Source organism: Pseudoliparis swirei, chromosome 3 (assembly GCF_029220125.1).
Source record: "Pseudoliparis swirei isolate HS2019 ecotype Mariana Trench chromosome 3, NWPU_hadal_v1, whole genome shotgun sequence".
Taxonomy (NCBI): domain Eukaryota; kingdom Metazoa; phylum Chordata; class Actinopteri; order Perciformes; family Liparidae; genus Pseudoliparis; species Pseudoliparis swirei.
Window position 1 is genome coordinate 1,754,521 of NC_079390.1, and position 20,666 is coordinate 1,775,186.

General features: G+C 43.2%; 2 protein-coding genes and 1 long non-coding RNA gene across 3 annotated transcripts in view; 1 reads left to right on the plus strand and 2 right to left on the minus strand.

The window, feature by feature from the left end:
- Positions 1 to 269: 269 nt before the first annotated feature.
- On the plus strand, positions 270 to 4,289 carry LOC130189689 (leucine-rich repeat neuronal protein 4). The gene is made up of 2 exons (XM_056408624.1): positions 270 to 316; positions 1,094 to 4,289. Exon 2 carries the CDS (start codon positions 1,102 to 1,104, stop codon positions 1,909 to 1,911), a length of 810 nt encoding a protein of 269 aa, XP_056264599.1. The 5' UTR covers positions 270 to 316; positions 1,094 to 1,101; the 3' UTR covers positions 1,912 to 4,289.
- A 7,625-nt stretch (positions 4,290 to 11,914) lies between these two features.
- Positions 11,915 to 20,666, minus strand: part of klhl13 (kelch-like family member 13) — a 40,061-nt gene continuing 31,309 nt past the window's right edge. Inside the window, exons 7-8 of the mRNA XM_056408035.1 lie at positions 17,047 to 17,160; positions 11,915 to 13,019 (exon numbers count right to left, since the gene is read on the minus strand). Coding sequence (XP_056264010.1) covers positions 12,532 to 13,019; positions 17,047 to 17,160 — 602 coding nt within the window. The 3' untranslated portion in view covers positions 11,915 to 12,531. The remainder of the gene's footprint in view (positions 13,020 to 17,046; positions 17,161 to 20,666) is intronic.
- LOC130189264 (uncharacterized) lies at positions 14,782 to 15,849 on the minus strand. Its single transcript, XR_008830734.1, has 2 exons — positions 15,517 to 15,849; positions 14,782 to 15,171 (listed from the first exon to the last, which is right to left on the minus strand). It is a non-coding gene; the product is annotated as an uncharacterized LOC130189264 (long non-coding RNA).

Consider the following 20,666-nt stretch of genomic DNA (forward strand, 5'->3'; position numbering starts at 1 on the left):
CACACACACACACACACACACACACACACACACACACACACACACACACACACACACACACACACACACACACACACACACACACACACACACACACACAGGGCTGGACCGTTGAGCAAGGAGGAGGAGGAGGAGGAGGAGGGTCTGGATTGAGGGGGGACTGTGGGAGGGCAGAAAGAAGAAGGAGGTGATTGTTGGGGAAACGGTGAACATATAAGAGTGGAGAGAGAGAGAGAGAGAGAGAAAGCAACTGGAGCAAAGGAGTCAGGAGCTGCTTCGCTACAGATTATTCAACTTTTTTTCTTTCAAACAACAGGTAAATTCATATCTTTTTAATATTTCTTTACACACTTTTAGACAGAGCTGAGGGTGCAAGAGAAAAGAAAGAAAGGGAAACATGAGTATGCAACGGAGGCTCCGCTCGGCACACCTCAGGTACACACAGGGTCTCAGGTTTATCTTTGTTTATCTCTGTTTATGGATTATTGTGGAAAACCCTCTGGGGCATGTTGCTCCTGGAAGTGGACGGGGGCCGAGAGTCCCGGGTGCGTGTCGGCATGCGGGCTTGTTATGCAACACTGGAATGCTGAATGAAGAAGTAGAAAGTACCTCAATCCTAACAGATGAGGATAATTCCTCTCCGCTGTGTACACACACACGCACACACACACACACGCACACACACACACACACTCACACATACACACACTCACACACACACACGAGGCCAGAAATCACCACCAAACACACGCCATGAAATAAAACACTCCGCCTCATTAACTGTGCAGTTTTTTTGTCGTTTGTTTCTCCAGAGGCAAAAAATTATGCGCTGTGGTTTTAAAAAAAAAGACGTTTAAAAAAAAAAAAATCCCCAGCAGACGCTTAAATTTAAACCTTTATTTTAATCCCCTGGAGTCAGATCATCTTTAAACGAGGAGAAATATGTGTGTCCTCCTTCTGGCATCAACAGAACGACGTATAGAGCCCTGAGCGTCTGGTGGAACCCGAGGGGCTCGGACCGCTTTTCATTCCCCAGAACATAAAAAATAGATTTTCCAAATAACTGATGGAATTTCTCCTCGCCTCCCTCCAGAGAGCTCGATGGCGGCCGGCTGGGACCTGGCGTTCCCCCTGGTGATGGCGTGCCTGGTTTTCATCAGAGGCCACGCCCCCTTGCCCACGACGTCGGAGGAGCCTAATCCCGACCGGCCCCCGGCCCCGACGTCTGTGGCCGATCTCGACCGGCCCCCGGCCCCGACGTCTGAGGCCGATCTCGACCGGCCCCCGGCCCCGACGTCCGAGGCCGATCTCGACCGACCCCCGCCTAAAGTCCCCGGCTTCTCTCCGGACGACTACAAGGACGACGGAGAGGAACCCAACAGCCCGGCGACGGAGAGGCGGGGCCTCGTCCCCGACGCGGCGCCGTGCGCTTACGACCGCTGCCTGCAGGGGGAGACGCCGTGCGCCGAGCTGCTCGCCCGGACCGGCTGCCTGTGCCCGGGCTTCACGCTGAACGACGTGGTCCCGGAGGCCGCCGCGCTGAAGGCCGTGACCTCCGCCGGGTCGGAGGTCGTCGCCCGGTGGTGCGCGCCGTACTCGTACGTCACGGCGTTCGTCGTCACGGTGACGGGGAAAGAGAGGCGGAGGTTCGAGGCGGACCGGCGGAGCGGCGCGGTGGGCCACGTGGACGACATGGCGGAGGTGTGCGTGGCGGCGGTGAACGACGCCGGCGCCGGCGAGGGGTCCTGCGTGACGTACCGGGCCCCCGGCGCCGGCGGGCGGCCCCTGACGGCCGGGCTCGTCGGGGGGGCTCTGGGCCTCCTGCTGCTCGCCGCGCTGGCCGCGCAGCTCTGCCGCCGGAGGAGGAAGAAGCGGGAGGCGGGCGTCTCCGGGACCGCCGGGGGGGAGTGAGCGAGCGCGAGAAGACGTGATGACATCATCGCGGCGGAGGTCGTTCTGCGCGGGCCGTCACGCGGGATCGCTCGGAGGATTCGGTCGTTTGTTGCATTGAAACATTTTTTATCGGGACTTCAAGGAACATTCCAGCATGAACACACGGAGAAGTCACGGTTCTTAAAAGGTTCTTAAAAGGTTCTTAACCCTTGTGTTGCCTTTGGGTCATTTTGACCCGATTCAATGTTTCACCCTCCTGTTACCTTTATATTTACTAACATATTTTACCCTTTGGGTTCAATTTGACGCCAGCAATTAAAACCTCCAGAAAATTATTAGAATTAATATTGTTTTCCAAGTTTAAGTGTGAGGCACTTTATGTTTGTTTGTTGACTCCCGAAAGAACACCGACATTAAACATTGAATGGGGTCAAATTAACCCGAAGGCGGGGGGAGGGTGTAATATTGATTCGGGTCAAAATGACCCTAAGGCAACACAAGGGTTAAAAGGTTCTTTAAGAGGCCTTGTGGTTCTATGAAGAACCATCACCTACCGGAGAACCATTTTTTTCCGTTTGAGACACCTTTAACGGTTCTTTGAAGAACTCTTTGAGAAAATGGTTCTTTAAGAACCCTGGTTTGAAAGGTTCTTTGAGAAACCATAAATGGGGCCTTGAAGAACCATGTTTTAAATGTTCTTTGAGACACCTTTTCAGGTTCTTTGAAGAACTCTTTCGGGAAATGGTTCTTTAAAGAACCCTGGTTTGAAAGGTTCTTTGAGGAACTAAAAATAGTGCCTTAAAGAACCATGTTTTAAGGTTCTTTGAGACACCTTTATAGGTTCTTTGAAGAACTCTTTGGGGAAATGGTTCTTTAAAGAACCCTGGTTTGAAAGGTTCTTTGAGAAACCATAAATGGGGCCTTGAAGAACCATGTTTTAAAGGTTCTTTGAGACACCTTTTCAGGTTCTTTGAAGAACTCTTTAGGGAAATGGTTCTTTAAAGAAGCCTGGTTTGAAAGGTTCTTTGAGGAACTAAAAATAGTGCCTTAAAGAACCATGTTTTAAGGTTCTCTGAGACACCTTTATAGGTTCTTTGAAGAACTCTTGGAGGAAATGGTTCTTTAAAGAACACTGGTTTGAAAGGTTCTTTAACATAAATGGTTCCTTAAAGAACCATGTTTTGAAGGTTCTTTAAGGCACCGTTATAGGTTATTTGAAGGACTATTTAAGGAAATGGTTCTTTAAAGAACCATGGTTTGAAAGATTCTTTAAAGAACCAGATATGGTTCTTCTATGGCATCACTCTGAAGAACCGTATTTGGTTCCAGGTGCTCCTCCGTGGTTCTGTGCGTGGTTCCTGTTCTCTGAACGTCAGATCATTGGTTAATAAATCGTATTTATTGATTTCTATCTCTGGGGCTCTGAGGTTCTGGTTCCTGATCGGCGCTGAGACACCGACTGGTTTATTGTTGTGTATTTAGTTTATTAAGTAGCATTTTAAATTATACAATTTAGATACCAGATTTTATTTTTTAGATTTCTTGATAGTTTGGGGCACAATATTAATAATAATCTATACCGAGACAATCGCTGACAAGAGGTTCAAATTATTTTTGACATTATTTGTGATCATTTCATAATAATTGAGTGTGTTTGTTTATTTAATGACAGAGAAGATTAATGTCTGAAGTTATGTGTGTGTGTGTGTATTATGTGTTTCGTGTGTTGCTATGTTAATATATTATATGAGTTTGATTCCTTAAACACACAAAAAAACACTAAACTGAAGTGTAAAGAAACACGACTGTTCAAAACTACTGAATATGAAAGCGAGTTAAAGTTCTTTAACTTTATTAAACATCTCTCGTCGGTCCGGTTCTTCTCCGGTGTTTTGCTTTTCCAGCTGTCGATCTTTTGTTTTCACCGGAGAAGTTTTCAACGTCTCGTTCCAGCTGTGACTTCCAGTCATCCAGAGAAGCTTCCAGTCACCCCCCCCCCCCCCCTACACACACACACACACACACACACGCACACACACACACACACACACACTGTATCTCATGTTCAGGCCGCCATCTGCAGCCATGTGATACTTCCTTTTGGCTCTGACTTGTTCCGCTGCAGCTGGCCTCCTCTTCCTCCTCATCCTCCTCTCCATCCTCTTCCTCATCCTGCTCATCTTCATCCTCCTCATCCTCATCTTCATCCTCCTTCTCTTCATCCTCCCGCTCCTCCTCATCCTGATCCTCCTCCTCCTCCACCTCCTCCTCCTCATCTTCATCCTCCCCATCCTCCTCCTCCTCCGGTACCAGAACACGACGTGTACTTGTTTTATATTGTTTCAGAATAAAACGTGTTTTGCCTTTTTTTCAATAAACTTTTTTAATATTTGAAACTTGTTTCTTCTCTTAACGATGATGAAGATGATCGATGATGAGTAAATTATGAATTAAGGGTTTTCTCATCCTTAACTCATGCAGTTATTATAAAGAGTTACACATTTTTTTTTTTGCTTTGGAGAAATTAATTATTATTTATTATTATTTAGAAAATTGTATCTAAACAAAAATAAATCTGATTCAGATTATGACATAAATCTGATAATCAGATTCCTGTTCCTCTTCTCTGGTTTGTCTTTGACTTCAGGAATAAATACGTTGATGTTTATTTATTTTCCACGTCATGGAAAAATAACGCAGATGAGGTCGCAGAAAATAACGAATATCAGCTGTTTGTATTTTGTGTAGCGGCGAGGTCACGGGGCGGGGGGGGGGGCCTGCAGGACGGAGTCATGCTGAGTCACCGCCGCCTCACTCGTAAACCTGCTGACTCACGCTGAAGCGGCTACACACAAACCGATGAATCGGCTCGATTCAGGCTGCAGGATTTCACAATAAAAGCCTTTGTGTCGGCCTCCTCCGCCCACGCCGGTTACCGTAACCGAGTGATGAACGGCGACGCTGGAGTCGCTGTGTAGTCTAAGAACCGCCGCTCCACGCGGACTCGAGAGGTTCTGGATTCTTGCGTCGCGTGACGAGGCTGATGACGATTGAAGAAGAAGAGTTGAGAAACGACTCGTCGGGTTTCGCTCCAGCGAACATGGAAATGTCCCGTAAGCCACGAAGAAGAAGGCCAGACGTCTTTTGTGCGATCGAGGGCTTTAAATGTCCGTCAGCATCCGAGATTAGAATGTTGTCAACGGAGGCCGAGATCCCTGAAGGCCTCTGTCGGGCCGGGGGAGGGAGGGCTCCACGGCGCCCCCTGCTGGCCACGTTCGGCCTCACAGGAGAGGAACAGGACACAACCACGATGATGAGCTGCACCGTGTCATTATAATGTTGTGTTAACATCAACGCGACATGAGACCACACAGATCTTCAGACGGGGTTGCACTAAAACACAAAAAATATATGAGATACTTTCATTTAGAACTGCTTTAATCAATAGTTTTATATTAATAATGTAGAAAAATGTATAGCAATGACCTGGAAGTTTAATTTTTTTAATTAATTTAATTAATCTTATTTTATTGACGTGTGTATGTTTATTGTATTCTTTCTCCTCTTGCATCGGGAAAATATTTGGAAAATAAAATAGAAAAAAATAAAATAAACTCGAAAAACAACAAAGCAGAAAACAATGTATATAAAACAATTGTTTTTGAAAAGGTTACTTACATTACAGGATTACTTTATACCCATAAAAGAACCGTTTTATTAATAACTTTGTTTTTGAGTGAACAAAGAATAAAACCACTCCATGTGAGATGTGATGCCCACGGGGGGGGGAAACCGGACTCTGGGTTTGTTAGTTCTGGACCGTCAACCGACCCGGGTCCCTTCGGGGAGACAACAACAACAAACGGTATCCTCAGGAACTCAAGAAACACAAACTGATAATATCAGGAATTCTAAGGGTGAAGTAAGATGAAAATATGATCAGCTAAATGTACTTTAAGTAACTAAATGTACTTGCAAAATATACTTAAAGTAGCTAAATGTACTCAAAGTAGCTAAATGTATTTAAATTAGATAAATGTACTTGAAGTAGATAAATGTATTTAAAGTAACTAAATGTATTTAAAGTAGCTAAATGTATTTAAAGCAGATAAATGTATTTAAAGTAACTAAATGTATTTAAAGTAACTAAATGTATTTAAAGTAGATAAATGTATATAAAGTAGATAAATGTACTTAAAGTAGCTAAACGTATTTAAAGTAGATAAATGTATTTAAAGTAGATACATGTATTTAAAGTAACTAAATGTATTTAAAGTAGATACATGTATTTAAAGTAACTAAATGTATTTAAAGTAGCTAAATGTATTTAAAGTAACTAAATGTATTTAAAGTAGCTAAATGTATTTAAAGTAACTAAATGTATTTAAAGTAGATACATGTATTTAAAGTAACTAAATGTATTTAAAGTAGCTAAATGTATTTAAAGTAGCTAAGTGTATTTAAAGCCGTCGATATGCAGAATAGTAGAGTCTGTTTTTTTGATGCATTAACATGTAATTGTTATAACATTTCTTATACACGGTTAACATGGATAACTATCTTCAATCTTTACGGTAGTTTACAATAATATAATTAAATAATAAATATGTCGTCTACAATCAAAATCTTCTTCTACATGTAAGAATTAGCGGGTTAAAAAATGAAATATGAAAGTTAATCGTAATGATAATAATACTAACCTTCAGTTATATGATGGATAAACTAAATAAATAAAGGGGGGGGGCATTTACACAATTAAATCATCCCCCCCCCCCCCTCTGTGTTGGAAATGCAATGAAATAAGTGTCGATTGTTTCCTCTCCCCTCGCTGTGTGTCTTCTGGAGGCCTAATTTCCCCTTGGGGATTAATAAAAGTGTATATTCTTATTCTTAAAGGATTGTAGTGTTTAATATTCGTCTCCTGACCTCCTGCGGTGACCAACACACATTCATCGACACGCCACTAATTACATGGAGAGGAAATGAATTTGCATTTACTTGCGGGGGAAATGAAGGAACGAGTTCCTGTGGTGAGGAATCCACCAGCAGGGGCACTAATGGCCGCTTCCTGCGCACGCGGGGGTCGTCTTCACGGAGCTTCTTCTAAGTGGGTCGGGCATCCATCACGGCCCTGGACCGGATCCAGAGGGCCCTGAACGCACCGCGGGTTGGAATGTGTTTCCACTTCTTTGGCCTTCTGAGCTTTTTGTAGCCAGAAGAACGAGAAAAGAAAAAAGAGAAAGGAAAGATCAAAGATCTCCATGCTGAGCATCTGAGGTAGAACCGGAGGGTCCACACAGAACCGTGGAGGTGCCATGTGGAACCCTAAATGGTTCTTCAGCAGGATGCCATAGAGGAACCATTTCTGGTTCCACAGAGAACCTTTCAAATCAGGGTTCTTTAAAGAACCATTTCCATAAAGAGTTCTTCAAAGAACCTATAAAGGGGTCTCAAAGAACCTTCAAATGGTTCTCCAGTAGGTGATGGTTCTTCATAGAACCACAAAGCCTTTTAAAGAACCTGGTCAGAACCCTTGTGTTCCATGTGGACTGGAGCTCCGGGTCTGAGGGTTGGAGAGCGTGAACCTCTCGTCCCGTCTGCCTGTCTGTCTGTCTGTCAGCCTGCCTGTCTGTCTGTCTGCATGTGTGTCTGCATGTCTGTCTGTCTGTCTGTCTGTCTGCCTGTCTGTCTGTCTGCCTGCCTGCCTGTCTCTCTGTCTGTCTGTCTGTCTGCCTGCCTGTCTTTCTGCCTGTCTGTCTGTCTGTCTGTCTGCCTGCCTGCCTGCCTGTCTGTCTGTCTGTCTGCCTGCCTGTCTGTCTGCCTGCCTGCCTCTCTGTCTGTCTGTCTGTCTGTCTGTCTCTCTGTCTGTCTGTCTGCCTGCCTGCCTGTCTGTCTGTCTGTCTGTCTGCCTGCCTGTCTGTCTGCCTGCCTCTCTGTCTGTCTGTCTGCCTGCCTGCCTCTCTGTCTGTCTGTCTGTCTGCCTGCCTGTCTGTCTGCCTGTCTGTCTGTCTGCCTGTCTGTCTGTCTGCCTGCCTCTCTGTCTGTCTGTCTGTCTGTCTGTCTGTCTGCCTGCCTCTCTGTCTGTCTGTCTGTCTGTCTCTCTGTCTGTCTGTCTGTCTGCCTGTCTGTCTGTCTGACTCAGACCTCGACGGTAAATAAAGATTAAAGTGTCCCTCGGTGTCAGCGGAATGTTTAGTGAATCAAACACGACGCATGATTACGTTTATTACTGAAGCCACAGTGACGTCTTTAAAACACACACACACCAACACACCCATTCACACACACGTACACACACACACATATACACAAATACACAGACACACACACATAAACCAACACACACACAGACACATAAACACACACAGACACACACATACACACACATACACATACAGACACACATACACACACACACAGACACACAGACACACACACATATACACAAATACACACACACACACACATACACACACACATAGACACACATATACACACACATACAGACACACACACATATACACACACACATACACACACAGTCGGAGCTCCTCCGTCTGTTCCCACACGGGCCACTAGAGGGCCTCCCCGCTGCACTCAGCGCTCACCTGGTGGAGTTATTCGTGTTTATTGACTCTAATAGGGTGACCATGGTAATAAGCCCCGCCCACATGTCACCATCGCAGAGGAGAGAGAAGTGTGTTGGAGGGAGGAGCTGAATGTTTGTCTCCCATCACCCCCCCCCCCCCCCCCATAAGACGGCTCAGCAAGAGCTTCTCAGACTAGAAGAGGAGGAGAACATCTTCGTCCCATTTCCTTGGTATGAAGACCACGGGTATCCATGGCAACCTGAGATTATACAGGACGGAGTTCAGGAGGTTGAAACTGAGCCGTAGCACATACACACATATATACACACACAGACTCACACTCACACACATCACTTCTATAATCCCGTCAATATATATTTCAATATGTTTATCAAGGCTATCGTCGGCCGAGTCCTTAAAGGAGTGCAGGAAGCCTCGAGGGGCACCAGCGTGTTTAACCCCGTGAGGTTCAGTAGTTTTCCCAGAGTGCATTGCACCGCTCTGAGCGTTGTGTAATAGCAGGTTCCTTATTGGCTCAGAGGACGAGCTCGCAGTGAGAAAAGCTCTCCGAGCGTGAACCGCATCCTTCTGTCTGGACCGTCTTTATTCTTTACCCGTCTCTCTCGTGGGCACTGGAGCATATCCCAGCATGCATTGGGTGGGAGATAAGCAGAAACTTTGGACAGGCCGAACTACGGGAGGAAACAGAAATACAGGGCAGAATAAATATTTTGTTTAAACTGAATTGTCTTCTTCCTTTCAATCATTTTGTAAAAATTTTTTACAAGTTACACATCACCAGACAACCAAAAGCAACAAATGTGTCTTTACATATTAGGCCACACCCCTTAGAAGTTCATTTGTCCATATCTTCTGAACGCAATGAGGTATCAACAAGCTTTTGATAAGTCATGATGAGATTGAACCAATCATGAACCTCATATATTTTCGTATGAATTGGACTGAGCGTTTAGGAGAAAATGGAAAAAACGTGTTTACTACTAAATTCAAAATGGCGGAAAATCTGATCAGGCGCATTTTATGGCGACCATTGACATTTTTGTAGAGCAGGTCCAAGTGGACATGTATGCCAAATTTCAAGTCAATCGTCTTGATTTGCAAAAAGCGCGCATTTACACCTCCAGGGGGCGCTATACTCAAATGCGAGACCTCTAAATTATAAACATTTTCTCCAGGCCTGATATAGATGTCAAATTTAATCACTTTTGGGATCTGATAAGGTCCCAAAACACTTTCATTGCTAGAGAAAAATAATTCCTTGAAAAACAATCAGAAACGAGGACTCAAATAAATAAAAATTACATAACAGAATAACAACAATTAGACAAGGACAGAAACACAGAAATCAAACAGAAATCATCATCATCCTACATATTGAACTATAACAATTATATTTACATCATTCTTACCACCATTTTATCTTCACTTCATCCAGGATACTTGTGAATCGCCTTCTTCATCGGACACAAAGCAACAACGTGACAGCTGGGAATTGTGTATTTTTGTGTGTATTTTTTAAACACAAGATACAAAAGAGGTAGAGTGGTGAACATCCAACGCACGAGGTGTAAAAGAGGACGCACGCACACAGAGAACCTTCAGAGAAACCACCAAGGCGTGGACTAGAACCAGGACTGCTGCACGGCCAGATGTGGAAGAGAGAGGAGAGGGAGGAGAGGGAGGAGAGAGAGAGAGAGAGAGAGAGAGAGAGAGATAGAGATAGAGACCTTTTCTGAAACCTCCGGGGGAGTCTAACAACACAAGGCAGCTGGTGATTCGATGCAAAAAATAAATTAATATAAATATATACATATATACATATATAATATCTAAATAAAATATATATAAATATATATCTAAATAAATAGAAATAAATATATCAATAAATAAATATATAAATATCTAGCAGGAGCAACGTCAGGATGTCTTGGCTGTCTGCCAGACAAAGGGATCAATGGCCATTAACGCCACCATGCGTGCAGAGGACAGCGGGGGTGGGGGGGTCGTGGCCTGACTGTCATCAGTGTCTATGTAAACACTCCTCCCCCACCTGGCCTGCAGCCTGCAGAATCTAGGTCATATTCAAGGTTTGGATGATATGAGAGGAGGAGGAGGAGGAGGAGGAGGAGGAGGAGCGCTCGTCTGTGCTGCGTTCAAGTGTCAGGAGTCAGGCGCCGTAATCCACACGCACCCCATGTGTCTCCAATGGTGGTGGAAAACACTGAGGAATACAGGTAGTGGAGCAGAGAGGAGGAGGAAGAGGAGGAGGAGGAGGATGGGCTTGTAATTTCTTGCTCCAGTTCTCTTTGCTTCAGCAGCGAGGACACGTTCATTAAATATTATATATAATATATATATAATATTTAGATTTAGTTATATATATCTTCTCTTTTGACCGATGCCTTCAGGTACCCCCATGACGTCTTGTTCATTCAGTGACTTTCCATTAACGGCCTATTTTTAAAAAAAATGATTCTAAACTTTCATCAAAAAGGATTTCACAATAAAAGCTGCTACTCAAAATAAGAGCATATGAAAAAAGGTTATGAACAAAACGACGTCAGACAATCACAAATATACACTGAAAGTTAAAGATATTGTGTTGCCGTGGACGACAACACCCCCCCCCCCCCCCCCCCGCAGCGCTCCATCAACGGGCTGTAATGAGAGAATAATGAGGGTTTAAAAAGCTCCAGAGCAAACGCACCTGATGACTACACACATCCTCCATGCCACATCGGACATCATATGCTGCCGCTTAGGCTTCTTAATGGGCCGGGAGCGGGGGGGGGGGGGGGGGGGGGCGACATCACCCCCCGTCTATGACCGCGGAGGAGGATATTTAATATTTAACCAGATTGTAGAGACTTTAAAATGCAAGTTGTATTTCATAACCAATAACAGGGGAAGCAAAATATTCTGCAGCACATTCACGACACATTTAAAAAAAGGAGATTATTTTATTTTCTTACAGCTGTTAGAAGGTGAGAGGATTCATTTATTTTGGTGAAAATATAAGGTTTAAAAGTTGTAAAAGGTCACGCGTCATCCATGTCATCCAGTGTCTAGATGTGCACTAGAAAAACATTCATCATAAACAAGAAATACACAATAGAAACATTCTATTCTTAAAAAGGAGTCTTGTACAATAGAGGATAGAATAGAATAGATCACTCTTTAGTGATACATCGTTCTGTGTTTTACACTTCTTCCTATAAATATGTCAAACTAAAATGAGCATTATCTAAAAATCTACGCCTGCAAATTGTCTGAAATAAATCTGTAAATGTCGAATTGATGTTTAGTTTAAATTAAAAATAAATAATGAAACAATAAATATATTAAAAGGAGTCTTCAGTCTCTCTGCTCCAGCGCCGCTGTGGTCAGTAACGACGACGACGTCTTCAAAATATTTTTAAAACCATGTTTATTAAATTTAGAAAACACCATTTTGTTAAACAGTTTCATAGCAATAGCAGAAAAAATAAAATAGAACTGAAACCGCGAGAGCGCGACGTCGAAGGAGGGCCGCGGCCCGGAGTTGAAACCCGGCTGTGTTTTTGGACTTTTATTTTATTTTTTATATTAAAGTGTACCTTTCTTTACGCCTTTTCCCGCTTCCTGGAGTCACCTGCGTCTCACCTGGCGGACCGGAGGAGAGCCGGTCGAGTCCACGTCTCGAAAAGGAAGAGACCGGAAAGAGACGTCAGACATCGGGTAGAAAAGTAGATTCTTGTTTTGTTATTTTGCAAAGTCACTTTTCAAGTCGAGATATTTTAAAGTCATCCCCCGATTAAAAAAAAAAAAATACAGAGTGTGCAACATTGACGTGTAATTAGGTCGCCGGTATGCAGGGGGGGGGGGGGTTCCTGCACAGCTTGAGGAGTAGAGGTGGACTTTGGAGACCCTTCGGGGGGGGGGGGGGGGGGGGGGTGCAGTACTGACGTAGTCCAGAGAGGAAGTGCAAACAATGTCTCGGAGTGTTTGTAGAAAGGGGGGCTGGAGGCCCCGCCCCCCTCTTCACTCGTCAAGGCGCCGAGAGCGGCGCCTCTCTGGAGGGCGAGCCCGAGACGTCCTCGGGGGGGAACACGGTGAGCGTGCACGCCCGGATCCCGCCCAGCGACTCGGGCAGGTCGAACACCTTGTGCCACTCGTCCTTCTCGGGGTCGTACTTCTGCACGATCTCCACCATGCAGCGGTTGTTCCACGAGTAGCCGCCCACCACGTAGATCTTGCTCTCGAACACGGCCACGCCCACGTCGCTCTGGCCCCGCAGCATGGCGGCGATGGGCGTCCACAGGTCCAGCGCCGGCGAGTAGTACTCGCAGCTGAGCACGTCGTCGTAGTCGCTGGTGCCGCGGAAGTGGTTCCCCCCGATGACGTAGAGCCGGTCGCCCACCGTGCACATGCAGTGGAGGCCGCGCACCGTCGTCATCGGGGCCTTCTGGCTCCACTTGTCGGCGTCCGGGTCGAAGCACATCAGCTCCTTCTGGAACGTGTCGTGGGTGATGCCGCCTGCGGGGGGAGAGGAGGAGGAGGAGGAGGAGGAAGAGCAGATTAGCATCCTCGATAATTATTTGTGTGTGTGGGGGGGCGGGAGGGAGAGAGAATGAGGGGGAGGGAGGGAGGGTGGAAGAGGGAGAGAAGAAGAGAGAGGGGGAAGGGAGAGAGAGAGGGAGGGAGGGAGAGAGGAAGAAAGGAAGAGAGAGAGGGGGAGGGAGGGAGAGAGGGGGAGGGAGAAAGAGAGGGAGGGAGAGAGGGGGGAAGAGAGATAATAATAAAAAATTGAAATAGTGAGAATAGTGAGTTTTCTTATTCAGGAGACAAGAAACAAAAAGAAAACTCACAAAGGAAATTAAATAAAGGAGAAGAATAAAAACATCGAGTCAGAAACTCAAGGAGCTGAAGAGCAAAGAGACAAAGACTGTTTTATAGATCAGCTTTCCTCGATTCCTCAATACGCTCCTCTACGAGAGGAACCAACGCCGAGGAGGAGGAGGAGGAGGAAGAGGAAGAGCACTACGAAAACCAGACTGTAGACGGCGGGACAACGAGGGAGAAAAAACAGAAACAGGACGCGTCTACAGGGAAGGCTTAAAATAAAAGAGGAACACAATCCCAGCATGCATCTGGGTAGAAGCCAGCCAGCCAGCCCCCCCCCCCCCCCCCGCCAGGCAGAGTGACTAGGAGCAACATTCTCTGTCTCTCTCCCTCTCTCCCTCTCCCTCTGTCTCCCTCTCCAGCTGCTCATCATGACTCAGGATCGGTGACGCTGCACAAACCCAGAAAGATATCGCGACTCTTTTCTCTGTTTCCATGAACACTCACACTTTTTATTTATCAAATTAAGAAAAAATTACAAAAAAATAAAGTCCAGACATTGAACAGGTTAGAAATAATGAGGTTTTTTTCGGCTCAGGAGTCTGAACTCTCTCCATCCGGCCGTGACCTGATCCGCTGAGACAGACGGACACAGAACTGCCCGCCCCCCCCCCCCAGTGGGGCCTCAGTGCCACTACACCCCTCTAATGGGTGAAGCTCTGTACCTTCCAGAACCCACATTCAGAAAACCTATTCACAAGCTTCATCCTGTAACACCAACATATTCATCTTCATATTAACCCCTCCCTCCCTCTCCCCCTCACTTGTAGTCCGAGCTGCTGCTGCTGCAGGTGTAAAGCGTGACGTTGTGTTATTGTGTCTGAAAGTTACCAGGCTGTTGGCCTGCCATTGAACGCATCGGTGAAACATGAAGCAACACAAAAGGATTCCATTAAAACATCACAAAGGGCGGGCGATGACGAGGATGGAGTGCAGAGTGCAGCCGGAGGGACGAAGAGGAACAGCTGGCGACGCCTCAGCTCACCTGTGTTGCCATCATGAAAAGATGCCTTTAATCTATATATATTATATATATACATATATTATAATATATATAAAATATATTATAATATATATAAAATATATTATATATTATTTTTATATATATATATTAAATATCTCTCTCTCCCTTTCTCCCTGCTCTCTCCCTCCCTGCTCTCTTCCCCTGCTCCCTCTTTCCCTCTCCCTGCTCCCTCCCTCCCAGGGTGTCTACAGGAATAAACCAGTGAAATTTAAGACTTTTTAAGACTTTTTAAGACCACGTCTAAATAAAATTTAAGACCTAACGTACAAAGGAAATATACATTAATCTAAATTAATTAATTCAAAGTAAACACACTGATGTCTGTTCAAAATTAACAGTATGGTGTAATGAAAAAGGATAACACAAATGTCATTGCTGTTGTAAATTATATTTATTAATACAACATTTTCAGAACATTTAGGTCCCATGAACAAATGTCTATAAAATCAAGTAAATATATTTTTTAAATACGTGCAACATAGTTCCTTTTGAACAAAAAAAATCTATAAAATAACATAAATAACATTTCCAGCTGCTTTTAAAATGCAAATTCATTTACATAATAGAATGTATGTGTGTGTATGGGTGTGTGTGTGTGTGTGTGTGTGAGAGTGAGTGAGTGAGAGTTCTCATGTCTCTATGTGATGGATGTTTGTGCACAGGTTCATGTCTACTCCTGAGCTTTTGTGAATATACTAGGAAAACAATCCTTTTCAAACTGTATGAATACAAAAACTTCCAGTTGACATTTGGTCCATTCTCCTGGAAAAAGAAAAAAAAGGCAGACATTAGCCAACAGTCACCACATCTCTTCATGACACCACCACTTCAGATTAATGTCAGACTGGATAAATATGAATGAAAACTATTTTTACAAATTAAGCAACGTGAGCCATCCCTTGAGCCTAGTGAACACTATGTAGACATATTGACAGGTAAACACCACTCTACTACCATTCTAAAACTATTGTTAATTCGTCTAATTCATGTGTAGTGCGCCTATCCATAGCGGTTATTAACTTGACACATGAGTAAAGCTTAACTATATGATACACATACTCATATACATGAGGATAGTTAATACATATATATTTATGTTAGACTTACTTTGAGATGCTGAAGTAGGTCCTGGGCGTGTCATGGCCCATGAGCTCCACAGGATCCTGACGGGACGTGGTCATTTCACCAATAGCGCACATGAAGTCCAGCTGTCTGCTCGCGGTGGTCTGGTCCAGACAATAACCACCCCGGCCACAAACTGTTCACCCTTCTACCGTCAGGCAGGCGATACCGCAGTATCAAGTGCCGCACAAACAGACTGAGGGACAGCTTCTTCAGTCAGGCCATCAGGCTGCTGAACAAGGACTGAGACCCTCATTAACACTATACACCAGAACATATTCTGTGAATATCTATGGCCATGGTGTATATTTTATTACATTGTTTTATATATATATATATATATTGTATGTATATACATATATATATATATATTGTCTCAAAAAAGTGTATATTTTATTACATTTTTTATATATATATATTGTCATGATGTATATTCTATTACATTGTTTTATATATATATTGTTAATACTTTCTTCTTCTTTTTTTGTGTGGATATTGTATAGTTTATTCTCATTCTTATTCTTTTTTTAGTCTGCTACTGCTGTCGGGTGTTTTGCACATAAGAATTTCACAAACCGATTATACTTGTATAAAAGGGGATGTGACAATAAAAACTTGAAACTTGAAACAGGGTCTCGTGGAACAGAATGAAGAACGCACTGCAGCGTTGGACTTCGGTGATGAGCTCTTTGTTGCACGGCGCTGGATTTCCTCCGGTGACCTCCAGCGTTGTAGCGTTGACGTCGTTGCTGGCGGCGGAGCAGGAGCTAGCGGCGGAGCAGGAGCTAGCCCCGCGGGCTGCTGGCGGCCTTCGCTAGTCTCTGTGCTTCTTGCTCTACGTGAGATTCCACCGCTGGAAAGTCTCCCGACACATGACGCAGCTTCAGAAGCATTTCACCGACCGTGACCAGAAACACTCGTTCTTTTCAAGCCGTTGTTGAACTTGCATCCTGCCATGTTTTCTAAACTAGTCGATGCTTCACGTTGTCGGGGATGGGACCGAATACGCGGGGCCCCTTTAAGAGAAGGGGCGTGGCCCCGGTGACACCAGAGACGCCGCAGAGCGACCGGAGCAAAATACGGACCTGGTGGACCAGATTGCCTCATATTCGTAATGACATGACACCCAAAAAATGTAAGACCAATCCAATCTGAATTTAAGACAATTTAAGACTTTTTAAGGCCTTATTTTTAGGAAAAGCAATTTAAGACTTTTTAATGCCCCGCGGACACCCTGCCCTCCCTCCCTCTCTCTCTCCCCCTGCTCCCTCTTTCTCTCTCCCTGCTCCCTCCCTCCCTCCCTCTCTACCTCCCTCAGATTACATTTCATGGTCTCGCATGTTATAAAATCTTAAAATCAGCCATTTGAAGAAGGTAATGATCTGATTGGAGGATCGTTAATCCATTTGAAGAAGGTAATGATCTGATTGGAGGATCGTTAATCCGCAGCACGTCGCTCAGATGAGATAATCCTGAAAACCCTCCGGCTGCTCCTCTCCTCACAGGTGAGCTCACCTGATATGTACATGTAGCCGCCGTACACCGTGCCGGCGTGGCCGTAGTGCGGCTCGTTCATCTTGGCGACGTACGTCCATTCATTCGTCCTCGGGTTGTAGCACTCCACGGTGGCTTGAAAGAAGAGAGGAAGAAAGAGAGGATGCATTAGTAGAAAGTAGGTCGCGACACAACGGAGGAGGACAAACGGGGCCTTGGAGGGTCTCAGCGTGGGAGCGGGAAACACAGATAAAAAACACACGACGTCTCCACGACGACCACCGAGAACGAGGAGGCCGAGGGATCCTTTCATCTTTAAGACGAAGACACCCATTGGTCCACATTCACGTGTCGAACAATGGGTGTCCAGGACTTTAAACTGAATTTCCATGAGCATTCTTTTTTTTAAAATCTTGGTACACACATGAAAAAGTGAGAATATGTCGTGTTTAAACTAAGAGAATTCCAAAGTATACAGTTTATAACCTTAAATGACTCAAATGAATAAGACAATAATTTAGATTAAAAGAATTAACATGTATATGCATATTTATTCAAGGTTATATTGAAATGTTTATTCGTTTAACCCTAACTCTAAACTTGCACCCCGAGTTTGAAAGAGCTTATGGCGTGAGTTTCTTTTTTTGTAAACATATTAATTATTTCAAACTCAGCATTAATTAACATATGAATATGAAGAAAATGTCACGTTTAAACTAACAAAGAGAATTCCAAAGCATACAGTATAAAACCTTAAATGACTCAAATGAATAAGACAATAGTTTAGATGAAAAGAATAAACATTTATGTCTTTTCAGTTACGGTGCGTTCACTTGCAGCGCGGAAAAATGTGCGAGTACGAAAGAGCGTATGCCGACTTATATTTAGAGTTTCTTTCTTTTAAAAAGCATATTAATTATTTAAAACTCAGCGTAAATGAACACATGAGTATAACAACATTTTCACGACTTTCAAAACTTTGGAGATTTTTCTTTTTTTCTCCAGGTCTGGAAAAACAATTTTTAAATTCCAGGACTTTTCCAGGTTTTCCATGATGTAATAAATATCTTTTTTCACACTGCAGCTAAAAGGAGAAGTAAAAAACAGCTTTAAAATGTCTTTGAAGAGATTAAAATAAAGTCATATTATTAAAACACAGCAGCTCAGTCGGCGCCACCCGGGGGATGAATGAGTGAATGCCTTCAAGACGAACAGTGACCTTGAGCTGCCCTCAGACTCTAGCGGCTCACAGGAAGTGGAACAGACGTGAGGAGACGATCCTTCATTAAGTTGATTCAATTAATGCAGAGGAAAAAGCAACAAAAAACACTGTTATTCAAAATCCTTTAATAAACTTATAATAACTAAAGACGAGTATAATCTCATGTTTATTTACCTCAAGAGACCAGAGGATCTTGGAAATTTACATTTTTGTTCTTCTTTTTTTAGATGATCATCTGATAAGGTCATATTCCTAATTTGCATGATATTCTCTTTCTGCCAGCTGTTCGCCGAAATATAGACGTGGAGGGTCGAGCTGTCTGGTAATAATTATAATTATAATAATAATCACTACGTGGCGTACGACTGACCCAGAGCGGTGGCTCCGTGTCACGAGGGCAAAACTGCCCCCAAGAAGTATCATGTTGCCCCTGATGTCACTAGAGAGGGGCACAGAATGACCCATAAAGTCCTCTGATAATTATGAACTTGTCAAAAACATTGTCGCCTATATGACTGTAAGCCTAAATAAGTATATTTATTATTTTGAACAAAGGTTAAATGTTATTTCACAAGTTTAAAAAAAATGCCCCCATAATTTCCTTTAATAATTAAGATAGTTTAATAGTGTTTTGTTGTTGTTCTTTGTTGTGTGTGTCCTATCTGTGTTACCTGTACTGGGTGCACACGAAAAAAATCAATTAAAATACTTTGGAATTATAAATAAACAAAGAAATAAGTTATAATAGTTAATAGTTGTTTACAAAATGTAATAAAAAAATTAAACAAAGAATCACAAATGAAATATTTTGTTTTATTATTCATTATTATAATAATTATTTGTTATTTTATTTTTCCTTGGTTATTATTTGTATCTTTTATTTAGTTATTTATTTACAATTGTAAACAGATTAACACAAAAACTGTAAATACTTGTTCTTTGATCCCTGTGTATCATATTGTGCATTATCATCAATAACGTTTATACACTACCTTTCAAAAGTTTGGGGTCACTTAGAAATTTCCTTATTTTTCAAAGCTGTTATTTTCAATGAAGATAACATTAAATTAATCATAAATACTCTCTCCATAGTTAATGTGGTAAATGTCTATTCTCTGGTGTTAATGAAGTCTCTACAGAGGTGTGTAGAGGCCCATCTCCATGTTCTAGTGGTACATTGTGTTATCGCCTTAGAAGACTAGCGGAGGGGTAGAAAACTCATTAGACCCTGTTTATGTGAGCGCAGCTGAAAACAGTTATGCTGCTGAGAGAAGCTATAAAACTGGCCTTCCTTTGAGCCACAAGAACAACATTAATATTTACAATAAAAATCATTATTTATAACCACGTCAATGTCTCGACTATAGTTTATATTCAATTTGCACTTAATTTGATACATAAAAGTGAGAGTTTTCATGGAAAACACCAGATTGTCTGTGTGACCTCAAACCTTTAAACATTAGTGTATAAAACATTTTTAACGTGGAACGCTGTCTCGCCGTGAAGCAGCGGAGATGGAAATCTTTCCTCCCGTACAGTCGGTTTACGACACAGTGGAGCTTTTATTTTGATAAATCGCGGTGTTGTCAGGCGTATGAATGAAGCCACGCCCATGTGACCAGAGCAAACGCATCAAAGCTGAGCCACAGGCGGTGAAAGCGCCGCGTGGAGCAGCAGTGAACCGTGAGCTCTGGTCTGATTACAACCCAGAAGAGAGGACCTCTCCCAGGCTGCAGCTAAGTACCGGGTGGCACCTCTCTGTGGTCACGGCGACAGGCGGGAACGACAACCGGCAGAAATATAAATATATACATCAGTGTCACTGAAGGGCTTCTGGTGGCCACACAATGTCACACAAGTCCCTTTTAAACTAAATTAGAATCACGCGTAAAGACGATGCAGAACAATGACTTCATCTCTTTCAACTCTTCACTTCCGGTCTGCAAAACGCTTCACTTCCTGTCTGCAAAACGCTTCACTTCCTGTCTGCAAAACTCTTCACTTCCTGTCTGCATTCAACTGCAACCAGAGCCTAAAAAAAACCTGAAAGTATCTGACACCGAATACAAATACTGTGAGAATACGCTCTTAAATATGAGTTTTCACACTTAAGTATTAAAGATACTAAAGATATTTAAGTGTGTGCACTCTTAAATATTCGTTACGTTTTAAAACTAAAGTATTTAAAGATACTAAAGATATTTAAGTATTCTGAGATATTTACCACTAAAGTACTAAAGATACTTAAGTGTTAACTCAACGCATATTTAACAGCGTACACACTTAAGTATTAAAGATACTAAAGATATTTAAGTGTGTGTGCTTTTAAATATTTGTAGATATTTACCCCTAAAATACTAAAGATATTTAAGTGTATGCACTTTTAAATATGCGTTAAGTTTTAACACTAAACTATTTA

What these genes read in the sequence shown, in the direction of transcription:
- LOC130189689 (XM_056408624.1), top strand. Translation starts at nt 1,102, where the DNA reads ATGGCGGCCGGCTGGGACCTGGCGTTCCCCCTGGTGATGGCGTGCCTG.